Source organism: Eurosta solidaginis, chromosome 2 (assembly GCF_040869045.1).
Source record: "Eurosta solidaginis isolate ZX-2024a chromosome 2, ASM4086904v1, whole genome shotgun sequence".
NCBI classification, from domain to species: Eukaryota; Metazoa; Arthropoda; class Insecta; order Diptera; family Tephritidae; genus Eurosta; species Eurosta solidaginis.
The window spans coordinates 187,530,880-187,544,854 of NC_090320.1; the positions used below are offsets into that span (position 1 = coordinate 187,530,880).

The following is a 13,975-nucleotide window of genomic DNA, read 5'->3' on the forward strand; positions in this document are numbered from 1 at the left end:
TTTAAAATCCATAAACATCCATAAATTTTTAAAGTTGGTAGATTGAATTTTAATAACGCAAATTTCAACCTATTTTTTAGCTTAATATTGGTATAAAGTCTGTATTATTTTGTTCTCTACTATAAAGTGGTGATCCTAAATAAAAAAGTGTCACACAATTTCGTATCCGCACTTCATTGTGTTTTAAGAAGGCGAGAAAGGGCGAACTTTGACAGCATTGTGTTTACTGCATCATGTCTCTTACATACATACTTGCATATTTAACAAAAGTCATGTGTCGTCTCAAATAATTCTTAACCCCATTGAACTCTGAGAAAATCAATGAGTACACATTCATCTGTACATCGTACATTTCGAAAATTTATAAATCTTTTGAATAGCAATATCTTTTTTATATACCTAGTTGTGGCTAACCGGTAAGGTACCTGGAAAAAATGTTATCAATTGCTTAAAACAGTTATCTATTAATTGACTACTTTATGGGATTTCGGAAAGTAAATCATTTCTAATAAACAACGAAATGTCAGCCATTGTCTGATTGGCAACCACCGTAAATGTGAAGTTCAAAAAAATCAAACCTGACCCTAAGTCAAAAAATTATTTTTCAGCCAAAAACTATATTATATAAAAAATTCGCGTTTTACACGCTGTTTTCCGAAATTTTTTTCGGACGTTAACTTTTCTTAAAAAAAATTCGAAAAAATATGGAAATTGATGAGGGGTGCTCATTTGAAAAACGCTTTTAACAATATTTGATCGAAGAAAGCCTAACAATTGTTTCAGTAACGCTCTTTTTAACTTAAACTTGTTAAATTGCGTTTCCGGAGATAAAATAAACAACTGAGGTGGTGTGATTAAGTGGTCGATAAAGTATTCCAAGGTTATAAGAACTCGCACTAGGTAGTACCTATATATTTACATTGTGAATCAAACTAAGTGTGATATCTTATCTGCCAACTGCCTCACAGGATGTTCAATATGGCTACCTTTTAGCGTTTTAACAGGGTGTTCAATATGGCGGCGAATAGGGCCGGCTATTTTCAGCTGGTAATAGAAAGAGATACAGAATGAGACAACGATAGTCAATTACAAATCAGGTGATCCACTCACTTTGGAATTTTGACGTCTATGCAGAAGATATCACACTTAGTTTGATTCACAATGCATATTTACTTACCCAAAATTTACACGAATTCATATCATTTATATACATTTCACTTAAACCCAAATTTCTGCGTAAAAAAATAAATAGAAAATATAGTAATACAAACATATTGAAAATATATACGAAATTTCAACTTGTACATTTGCAAACAATAACTCAAAACTGCCGGTTATTTAAGAAAAATATAAAGCAAAATAAAAAAAACCGAAACGCATTTAAGTACATAAATATATTTATATTTTGTAAATATGTACAATGCATTCAATTAAATGCGTTTGTAAGTACATAAATGTAATGCATATCTGCTAATGAATGAAATATTTATATGCGAAATGAATGCAGATATATGTATGTATTTTTGAATACAGCTCACTCAGTCTGGATATTTCATTTCTCTATAAAACTTATAGAACACTACAAAGCACTTAAAGAAATTATTGGAATAAGGCACGAGCGAAAGATGTTGTCTTTGGCTGTACCGAATGCCTTATACCGTTCATGAATGTTGTTAGGTTAAACTGTCCGGTCAATAAAGACCTCACATAGACTAAATGTGTGCAAAGTGTTACCAGAATTGGTTTGACGATCTAACGGAAAGCCCCCAAATTAGGTACCGGGACTTTTGTTATAAAATAACTCCGTCCTCTTGCCAAAAAATAGAGTTTTTTCCTCAGATGAATCATATGTAACTCCTGACTCCTTTTCATTTCACCCAACCGGATGGGGACGTCTACCGTCGATTCATCGAGTGGAGCATCCTTCTTTGCCTTTATGAGAGAGATAATCTGTATATATGTATGGTCCAGCTTGAGCGAAGTCTCTCCAACGCATGTGGACAATTCTTGATGAGGAACTGTGAGAGATTATTACCTTAATTGATGTGTGACTATAAAAATATATATTGACGCAACTGCAGCTTAAGCTCGCTTCTTCCAGGATTTCTGATGCTTTATTCACGCCTACTATTTCCGCTGAAAACAGAAGCTCAGATATGTTTAATACTAATTTGGAAAGTTGAGATTATTTTAACGAACACAAGACTAAGCCCTACTTGTTCGAAATATTCAAGGAAAAAAGTAAAGGTGTCCTAAGTTCGGGTGTAACCGAACATTATATACTCAGCGTGAGCTTCAATTGTACATTTCATTTCAGATAAATTACTTTTCTACATAACACGTGGCACGGCCCGTTTAAAAGAAAAATGTCTCCCCATTTCCCATTATAGTAAAACTTGATAAGTGAAATATTATTGATTCAAAACTATTTTTTGTTAAGTTATGACTTATATTCTAGTCTGCGACCGTTTTAAACTTGTTTTGTATCTAAGTTGCCGTGGTCGTTAACCGATCCCGTCCATTTTTACTAGAAATATATTCTGCTATAAGGAAAATATGTGTACACAATTTCATTACGATATGTTAATTTTTCTTCGAGTTATGGCTCCCGAAACATAAAAAATTGCTTAGTCATAAAAGGGGCGGTGCCACACCCATTTTCAAAAATTTTAGTGTTTTCCAATTTAATGTTATAATTCAATTTAGAAAGTAAAATTCTGTTGATACAAATCTCTTTTTCGCTAAGATATAGCTTATTATTTTCGTCTACGACCATTTTAAAAATCTTTTGTATAATAGTGGGCGTGGTCTTTAAACGATCTCGTCCATTTTTTTAGAAATATGTCCTGCTATAGGGAAAATTTATGTACCGAATTTTATTACGATCCGTTAATTTTTCTTCGAGTTATGGCTCCCGAAACATAGAAAATTGCTTAGTCACAAAATTTTTTAAAATTTGTTACGATAGGTTTAACGATTTTTGATTTATGATTAATAATATTTGTAAAATTGATTTAGTCACAAGTGGGCGGTGCCACGCCCCTTTTAAATAATTTTTCAAGATTTTTATCAAGAGTCTCAATATCAACATCAAATTTCAAAATTCTAGGTGTATTATTTAGTAAATAATCAGGTTTTTTGTGATTTCCAAAATGTTATATATATAAAAAGTGGGCATGGTTATCATCCCATTTCGCTCATTTTCAATACCAATCTATTCTGGGTCCAGATAAGCTCGTGTAGTGGTGAAGATATCTCAATATCTACTCAAGTTATCGTGTTTACGGACAGACGGACGGACATGGCTCAATCAAATTTTTTTTCGATACTTATGATGTTGATATATGGAAGTCTATATCTATCTCGATTCCTTTATACCTGTACAACTAACCGTTATCCAATCAAAGTTAATATACTCTGCGTGCAAAGCGACTAAGATCCAAATCCGGACTGTACGTTGAGCTTGGGACCCGCCACGTAGAAATGCCTACTAATGAAATAATTTAACAACAAGCCTCGTATGGGATGGCTCTGATGACGGCGACGGTAAACGTTCAAAGATCCACGATCAGAGGGCATTTGCCTGTAGATCCCGAGCTCTTTCAGGTAGAAGGACAAACGAGCCTTGCAACGTCACTTCTGTGGACGATCTTCTCGTCACGGGTTAGGGGGCTAATATATATATACCCGCAGCAAGTATGCCTTTCTTAGGAGGAACTTTCCGGATCTATATCTGGCAAGGGACCAACTTATGGATAGCACTACCCAAAAGGGGAGTGGCTTTACCGCTACAACAACAACATCTTCTCGTCGCAAACCTACACAATATCTAATTGACCTTGGGCCAGCCAAAATACACACAAAAACTGAGACAGAGTGGCGTGAGTGCCAAAAAACCCAGATGTTGGCTGATAAAATTACAGTCCGCAAATTCTAGCAAAAACACGGGCAGTTCCCGTTAGGAATAATAATGGCGACCTGATAGCTTGTATACGGATCACTTTTCCTCATTGCCAGATAGTGAGAAGGAAGAGAATCCAGTCGCTGATGAATGAATATACGTGTCCGTCATCCGACTAAGACTAAATAGGGATTCTAAGTAATATCCCACCTCAATAATTACAAGTCGCCGCTGTTGAAACGTAGAACAAACATGAGGTCGGACAAGCGCATGCCTCCAGATTGGAACGTAAGTATTAATAGTTTGTGCTGAGCTGACTGAACCTTAGATACCAGTGTGGATTTAAACCTGGTAAATCTTTTGTAGAACAGATTTTTAAACGGAGAATAACTCTTGCCAGCAAGCGCTACTTTGAACTGAGTAGGCAATTGTAAAGTAAAATCCTCTCTCGATGAACAAAAATTACACTCTATAAGTTCATTTTAGAGCTTACGATTTCTTCATGACCCGAGAAATCGAGAACTCGACTTCTCGCGAGATTCTCGTGTCTCGAAGTACACGTAAATCACGCGAGCTTCTCGACATAAACTTAATGAACTTAGACTCACGAAATCTCTTCTCTAACAAGCTCGAGAAATCGTAAGCTCTAGTTGTAATCATGAACAGGACCATAAATATTTCTTTTCTTCCGAACACTCAAAGAGGGATCCTGTCGTCTTTCGAGACCATCCACAATTCCGAACCGCACATCAGGACAGGTAAATGAACTAGAGCTTACGATTTCTCGAACTTGTTCGAGAAGAGGTTTCTCGCGAGATTCTCGAATCTCGAATTACTCGTAATACTGTTCTCACACAGAAACTTAATGATCTCATTTCACCTTCTAATGAAATCGTAAATTTTTTGCTTTCACACATAAGTACCTGCTCGTTTAGTATGAAGGAAGAAATGTCAAGCGAATAAAATGACAATGCTATATGACAGACAATGACATTTACTTTGACAAATGACATTTTTAAGCACTGAACACACCAAAAACTAAGAAACTGAACACTCCCAACAGAGTTGCATTGGGCCTTTGATTTCAATAGGCATTCGATTAGTCACTAATGAAATAATTATAGATTCGAATCTTGTATGGAAGATTGAGCTCAATAAGCGTCTTAATGTAGAAAACTGTCCTTATTATCCAATAAGTCGTGTGTGTGAAAATAGTATAAGGCTCGCGAGCTTCTCGACATTCAATTTAATCGATTCATTGGCTGTTTTATATAGAGCTTACGATTTCTTCTGGAGCACAAGCGAAAATTTCCACAAAAACACAATTAAAAAAAACCGAAATGTATAGAGTACTGCCAATACAGCGACTTAATTGAAAGTCGAGAATCTCGAGAGAATCCGTGTTCTCGATATGAAATATTGTGAACAGAACTTATATGTATAATAAATATGTTTTGAGTTAAATGTCATTGGAAAGCAATATAATAAAAAAAAATCACAAGAAAAAAAAACCAAGTATGAAAATACTGTCCATACAGCAATTAAGTTTATGTCGAGAAGCTCGCGAGGTTTACGAGTACTTCGAGACACGAGAATCTCGCGAGAAGTCGAGTTCTCGATTTCTCGTCTCGAAAATCTCGCTTATGTTCGAGAAGAAATAGTAAGCTCTAATATCTACTATAAGAATCGCAGGTGGTATAATGATGGATGGTCATGTTAAGCAAATGACGGAAGACCCTTCAGACCAGAAGGTAATCCTATCAACATCCGTATTTGAAAGCTGGTGAAGAGACACCTCCTTCATGATAATCTGCATCATCCAATCACCGCACTTACCCCTGCTTCGTGCTAACTGATATCAACTGGAAGCACCAAGGGAGATCAAGTTTTTTTCCATCTTATATGTATAAGTCCTTAGGGTTTATTACCCAATATAGTCAATGCTTCTGTGAGTATAAACAGCGTTGCTGTTTTAAATTTTCTAAACTGCCCGAAAACCAAATTCAAATTCCCCAAATTTTCGACAGTAAAATACTAACACCAAAAAGTTGACCACATATAAATAAATATATTTATATCTTTAAATACGACATCTATAAAAAAAGCCGTAAATTGCTTTTGGGATATTTTATTGAGACTATAACTAAGAGCTATTTAATTTTACTTGCAGTTCTTTGCATTATCTAAAATTCATTGTTGTAGTGGTTTTAACTATAAAACTCTCCTCGAAGGTATTGAGATGTCTTATCGATGTTGGTGGTTCCTTGCTGGATAATATCCGGTACGTTCCGGTAAGTAGTACGATTAAGGCAGTAGCCGGAACATCTCTGAACGATTTGATATAACCACGTTGAACCTTCTAGGCCCTCCAAACAAATCCAATTTTTTTTGTAAATTTGAACGGCATCTTCAAATAGTTAGAAATTATATTCACAGTCATAGCATTAGAACTTTTCTTGCAACAGAGTAACCATAATTTTTTTCATAAATTGAACACAGATCATATTCGCTGAACATACTTTTAGTACCGAACGTCTGAGCTAATTCTTATTTTCACTTAAAGTTTAGGGGGTGTCAAGTTGTAAAAAATTGGAAGAGCTAAGTACTGCTGGTAGACAAAAGCGCAAAGCAGCAAAGTTCTGCATAACAATACAGCATAAAGGCATAAAATTTTGTTTGCTATTGTTCCACTTCAAATAGCATTGCCTTTGTGGTTTTTATGTTACTATTTGCCTCCGTTTAACCTAACCTGCTGCGGTCTAAACCACAACCGAGCTCACAGCAGAGCTTAAGAAATTATATCACTTTCTTATATTAAGATTCTGGTCTATGCTCTGTTCGTGTGCATAGCAGGAGCAGTAGCAAAATAAAAAATAAAATCCAGAGCAGGATAGCATTTTCAATCACTGTTTGAGAAATTAAATTAACAATTTTTGTTGTTAAATTAAGCAATACTAACGGTAATCTGCAAAAGGTCAGGCGGTGTAGAAATTAGCGTTTCCAAAGTTTTTCGAGCCAACCATTCATTTGCATTAAGGCGAACAAAACATATAATTAAGACATATACGAAACTTGCTACTCGGAGTTATCTTTATCCATAAATCAAAAATAGTATCGGTCACTTATACAATTAGTATTTGCCATAAATTGCTTACCTTGGATAAGATTTTCCTCACTCATTTACAACACCTTTACAGCACCGAACAAAAAGTGGTCTGTAAAATTTTAAATGGCGCCACTTGAGAAAAGGTAGAACCGATATATATATATTTTTTTTTAAATTCATCTCTGCAATTAGCTTTTGTATTAAAAAGATGAGAGATTATAAAAAAATAGTTAGGGAACGTGTACCCTACAATGGCTAACTCTTGAACAAAGAGATCAATTCAGAAGATCAGAGCAATTTAAAATTGGCAACCACTTTTAATATGTATTGTTATAACCTTTTAAGTTATTATTTTACTCTTTATTTCAGTGGTTCAATAACTTTATGATGATGTTTATTGATTCTAAATCATTCGAAATAAAACTCGATTTGATTAGCTTAATTTAGAATATAGTATGCCCATTGCACCTCAGCTATCCAACCAATGTATTTTGATACTTCTGTATAAACTGTTGGCCTTTTATTATAGCCACAAGGTAAGTAACCCCAAGACGTAATGCCGATTAATTCAGCTCCTCTTCTAGTTTCGTATACCAAGGGGCTTCCACCGTCACCGAAGCAAGCCGATGCAACAGCACAAATTTGATTATTACCCAGTGGCGCATCATCTGGCAACGACATACGACATTTATTTTCGGTGAGCACTTGTGTGTTAATTAACTGCAATTTCTTAACAAACTCTTGACCCTCGGGCACAGTCAAACCCCATCCGTAAGACGTCGTCGACTTATTACTATAGTCTTCGTTCCGATATGGTAGAACAACTGAGTTCACTTCAAAGTTGAATATAAAAGCTGGTGAAACGTGTACAAGTGCGATGTCTGGTGAACTTTCATCACTTATATTGAATTGATTGTGAGAAAATGCAAAATCAATTTTGCTTATTTGCGCATTTTCTACAATTGAACGATCCTGAATTCCAGCGTAAACGGGCAGGCCAATAACATATCTATTTGAATTTTTCAATTCTTCCAAACAATGCGCTGCTGTTAGTACCCATTCCTTTCCGATTATGACGCCGGCACAGGCATGTGCATATACTATTGAAGACACACTCAGCGAAACTAGATATGGCGCCACGCTTGGCGTGGTTACCTCTTCACCACCAATAATTCGATTTTCAGGTTTCACACTGTTTAATACAGCCAAATTTTTGGAGAGTGAAAAACTGGGAGCTGCAAGTATCGAAGCAACTAACACGAACCACAAAAAAGTTGTCTGCATTTTAGCAAGCCAAAATTAAACTATTTCGTGCTAATAATACAAATGAGTTTTACCAGTAATAGTAAATTTTTATATGCATTCCTTGGCTAATTGATAAGAGTCTATATCAGCTGATAGATAAATATGTTAAACCTGATTTGTTATTGACTTTGACTCTCCGAATTTTAACAGTCGATTAAAAATACAGGTGTTATCGGTCTATTGGTAGCATATATGTATATGGCCATAAAGGCGGGCTCCGCGGTGTGGTGGTAGCGTGCTCCGCCTACCACACTGCAAGTACTGGGTTCAAGTCCCGGGCAAAGCAACATCAAAAATTTATAAAAAAGTTTTTCTAAGCAGAGTCGCCCCTCGCAGTGCTTTGACAAATATTCCGTGTGTATTTCTGCGATGAAAAGATTTTCAGTGAAATTCATTCACTTTGAAGGAATGAAATTGTAGTTGACCTTTGCTATCAGGCTGGGTTTCAAAACAATTATATTTAATCATTTATCGGACATGTAAATATATTAAGGAAACCAAAAGTGCTGATAACTAAATGGATCGCAATTCTTGATAGAAGATTTTAATTTTTTCAATCATAAAGTTACTGTAAATTTATTGTATTTAACAGTTCTTACCATCATAATAAAAATGGCATATGGTTTGATTACAATCATTCAATCAATTAGTGATTGTAGTCTTTTGCTGCTCCGTCTTTCACAAAGTGACCCAGACATGTTTCGTAGAGGAATAAGCCGGCCTTATTTGGAGCAACACGGTCCGTTATGCAAAAATTGCAAAAAATTTAAAATTTCAAAAAGAAGAAAAAGGAAAAACTAACACGAAAATATATGCAATATTTTTATTTTATTTGTTTCCATCGAAAAAATCCCACAAGAATCATGCTAATTTTTTGTCGTAAGTAGAAGTCCTTTGGAATTTAGATCTGCTCTGTTGTTTTATGGTTGCGTGTCAGAAGTAAAACATATGCCCTTCTAATATATTGTAACGAATTTACTTGCAATTCCCCTTATTTGCAATCTTCTGCTGAGTTCGAATCACTAAACTGTTGAATAAATAACTCCAATATTTAGTAATGCAAAATGGCCTTTATTAAAGTACTTCACAATAACACTTAAACTTTGCAACGAATAGATTGCTTAATAACCAAACTGATTGATAGCTCAAATGAAACATCCTCTTCGCCTCTACTGTCGCGCCTTTTATACTTTTTGATTTCTCATTGCATACTTCCAGGTTTTTCTATTCCAGAACTTACTAGTTTGTTTCAGCTACAAAATCGCCAGCCATAACTACGTTTATAACTTCTCATTTGAGTAATACTTGCACAAATTATTGCCCTCTCTTGTGACAACTCAGATAAGATATATGCATGTGTTTGTGCATTGGTTCTCCGCTGCTCGTATACGTACATATGTGTAGACGTAATTATTGATTCGTTTATGTAGATACATAATGAATGAATTATTGATGTGAATTCACGTCACTGCTTAGAATCGGCTTAGAGATAGCAGCACCCCTTAGTTTTGCTAATATTCGTAACAATATTATACAAACTTGATCAGAAGATCCCCAAAACCCCTTCACATTTGAATTCATTATGTATTTCTAATGTCACCAAGTTATTATTAACCACAATATGGCAGGGGATAGACTAGCCCCGCGACATTCGGCCTAGAACCAAAAGATGCTGATCCGAAGAGAGCCGGATTTAGATATGTATTCTAATTTACAATCCATCACTGTTATATCTGTCTCATCTTAGTGGTCTGATTTATAGGGCCAAACAGCAAAAGTGAGTTAAAATTTTTGCATATTTAGAATACCATTGGTTAAGCGAAGTTTTTACATAAATAAGGTAAAAATGACAGTGTTGTTGTTTTTGATGTAGGAATGGCAAAAGCATTCCTCGAAAAATTAATGCTGCACAGGGGTTGGTTGGATATGATGTAAATAAAAATAGTTTGTTTTAACAAACACCTGCTTCCTATATTGCTACAACAGGCTAGGTACATTCCCAAACATCAGAGTGCCGATATATTGCTGTTTAAAAGTTTTTGTGTTTGCATTCAATAATCGAATGTACCTAAATTTTAATTTTTTCTTGTCACACTTATGCTGCTACAATCACAAAAATTTTATAGGCTCTCTTGTTTTGATTTCGAATTAAAAACACATTGCGAGCATTTTCTATTAGCAATATAGGAGGAGGATTACATATATGCTATTTATACAATTTTCTCCATTTTTAAAGAAATTGTTTCTGTAACAAAGGAAACAACTTCAAATTTTTAGAAAATAACTCGTCAGGATTAAGGGAAGTATTTATACGCCGCACAATCAATCCCAATTTTTCTTTGTTTTCAGGAGTTTTTAAGATTTTATTTTATCGAAAAAAAACTGTTTGTGACGTGGACGAGATTTCGTAAATTTTCCCTTAGTGAACAAACAATAGCAAGGGCAACCTCCCTGCTAAATTTCAGTATGACATCCTCGACGGCTATTGGCTTGCAAAACTTTTAAGTGTTCTTCCTTTAAAGTTTTGCGGAGCCACGCCCATTTTCCAAAATTTAAAAAATTATTTTCCGTCATAAAATTTATCCACTCATTAAGCTTCATAACTTTGTCAAAGAATTATTGTATTTTTTTCGAAATTTTCGACATTGAAAAAATTGGCATGAATATAGTCGGATTTCGCCCATTTTCAGTGCAAATAAATTTTGGAGCCAGTTCGTGAAGATATCTTAACTTTTCTCAAGCTATTCTCGGACGGACGGACATGTCGTCATCAAAATATTTTTCTATACAGATAGTTTTATGTTTTGTGTCTATATCTACATTCCGCTGTGCTATTTCAAACCACCGTTATCCACACTCTGGGTATACCTTATATTATTAACCGCTGGCTAAAGACATTAAACTTAAAATAGGTGAAAACATTGATGATTAAAAATCTTTTATCAAAGAACGTTGCATCGATGTCTATGAATGATGCATCGATATAGAGGAACATCGATATATTATTTGCATAGGATGCTTTAACATGCATATGTATATATGTATATGTTTCCAGTGGTATGCACTTCGACGAAGTATATAAAGGTTTGCCAACAAAAATAAAGTGTCCTTTATATAACATTTGCATGCAAATACATTCCCCGCAGAAAATAACATATTGTAACGAATTTATTGAAATTCCGCCTATTTGCTACCTCTGCTAACGTTCGAATCGCTAAACTGTTGAATAAATAACTCCAATATTCAATAATGCAAAATGGTCTTTATTAGAGTACTTCACAATAACACTTATACTTCACAATCAACTGCGTGTTTAAATCAAACTGTTACTGACTACTCAGCTTTCGCTGCTTTTATACTCTCTGTTGTCTCGTCCACCCATTTCTACTAATGTCTAGTAACTTATCGAAATTCATGCTTGGTTACCATCCATATACATATGTACCTGTATATTTGTAGTTTATAGTCTCTCGCATAGCCAGATGCGTGTGTATATGTGAGTACTACTTCGGCTGATGATTTCATCTGTGAGTGAGTTATCTCTTCGTTGCCTTGTATGTATTTGGTAAATGATGTTTAATGTGTTTATTTAGCTTGCTTTAATGTTTTTGTTGTTGTGCATTTATTTAGTGATGTGAAGTTTCGGCACACTGCCCTCCACCTAAACCGGATCGTCCCGATCAGACAAACTTCCTGATCTAAACGCTGCCAGCCTTTCCAAATGACCCACTTTCATTTTGGTTCGTGGTTTGGTAGTGGTTTGTATGCGGTACACTACATCGTTGATCCGTTTTACAACTTTGTATGGGCCTTTCCAATTGCACTGCAATTTCGGGGACAAACCTTTTTTTCGTTGTGGGTTGTATAACAGCACCAAATCTCCTTCCTGAAAACCTTCCGGATTAATTGCTTTATCGTACCTCGCTTTCATCTTCTCACTTATAATTTTTGTTCGTTGCCTTACAAGATCGTGTATTTCTCTCATCTCTTCTTCCAAGACACCAGTGGATTTCTTGGCATCGGCATCTATCCCAAACTCCAAATCAGCTGGCAGTCGAAGGTCATTGCCAAAAACTACTTTTGCGGGGTTTTGGCCCGTTATCTCATGCACTGCCGATCTGTAAGCCATCAAGAATAATGATATGCGTGTATCCCACTCTTTATGGAACTTGTTCACTACTTTCCTTCCATTTGCTGAAATAATCCATAACCACCAGTACATATTTGTCTCTGCATTTGCTAGGATCGCTTCATATCGCCCACCTGAGTTATATTGCTTCATCTGGCCATGACTTAGGGTTTTGGGTCTTTTCGCTCTACTGCAAACTTCGCAGTTCGCAATCCACTCAGTGACCGACTGACGGCAACCAACCCAATAGAATCTCTGCCTTCGTGACTCCAAGATGACCTCCGCTTGGACCATTGTGCAGCTCGCTGAGCACGTCAGGAATCCTCTTTCTGGGACCAACTATCAGCTTCTTCTTGCATTAACCATCCTCACTCTCACGCAAGCAACCGGATATCAATTCTAAACTGTTCCACTGTGCCCAATATGGCTTCGCAATAGGGCTCTCTGCTGACATCTCTTCTTTATTTGGTTTTTCGTTTCGATCGTTCCCTCGCATAACATGTGACAGATCTGTATCTTCTAGCTGACACTTCCTTAGTTGTTCCATGTCCCATTCATCCGAACCCATTATAGTCATAAGCCGGACATCTATGATGTCTTCCTTAGCCTCAGCTTTCGAACAGTGTTTGCATTCCAAATTACATGGTTTTCGTGACATTGCATCGACATTCCCATGGTTACTACCTTTCCGATGCTCAATGGAAGAGTCATAGCCAATTGATCGGCTGTAATATGCAACTACCTTCTCCTGTCCATCGACCAGTTGTGATAAAACGCCTCCTATAGCATATCCACTCGCATCGGTATCTAGAATAAATGTTGCTCCTGGAATCGGATATGCCAATATTGGGGCAGTGCACAAACGCTCTTTAAATCAAAAGCTTTATTTTTATACTCAGTTGAGCAGAGCTCACAGAGTATATTAAGTTTGATTGGATAACAGTTGGTTGTACAGGTATAAAGGAATCGAGATAGATATAGACTTCCATATATCAAAATCATCAGGATCGAAAAAAAATTTGATTGAGCCATGTCCGTCCGTCCGTCCATCCGTCCGTTAACACGATAACTTGAGTAAATTTTGACGTATCTTGATGAAATTTGGTATGTAGGTTCCTGAGCACTCAACTGAGATCGCTATTTAAAATTAACGATATCGGACTGTAACCACGCCCACTTTTTCGATAGCGAAAATTTCGAAAAACCGAAAAAGTGCGATAATTCATTACCAAAGACAGATAAAGCGATGAAACTTGGTATGTGAGTTGAACTGATGACGCAGAATAGAAAATTAGTAAAATTTTGGACAATGGGCGTGGCACCGCCCACTTTTAAAAGAAGGTAATTTAAAAATTTTGCAAGCTGTAATTTGGCAGTCGTTGAAGATATCATGATGAAATTTGGCAGGAACGTTACTCCTATTACTATATGTACGCTTAATAAAAATTAACAAAATCGGAGAAGGACCACGCCCACTTTACAAACAAAATTTTTTTAAAGTAGAATTTTAATAAAAAATTTAATATCTTTACAG

At 35.8% G+C, this 13,975-nt stretch overlaps 2 protein-coding genes across 10 annotated transcripts in view; both read right to left on the reverse strand.

The window, feature by feature from the left end:
* Plc21C (Phospholipase C at 21C) overlaps window positions 1–13,975 on the reverse strand; it is a 318,758-nt gene that overhangs the window by 112,735 nt on the left and 192,048 nt on the right. The gene's annotated exons all lie outside the window — the stretch shown is intronic.
* Window positions 7,323–8,341, reverse strand: LOC137242487 (trypsin). The gene has a single exon (XM_067769771.1). The coding sequence runs from the start codon at window positions 8,289–8,291 to the stop codon at window positions 7,446–7,448; it is 846 nt and encodes a 281-aa protein (XP_067625872.1). The 5' UTR covers window positions 8,292–8,341; the 3' UTR covers window positions 7,323–7,445.

Bases quoted from the DNA above. Each gene is read 5' to 3' on its own strand.
- LOC137242487 (XM_067769771.1), bottom strand. From the start codon at position 8,291: ATGCAGACAACTTTTTTGTGGTTCGTGTTAGTTGCTTCGATACTTGCA.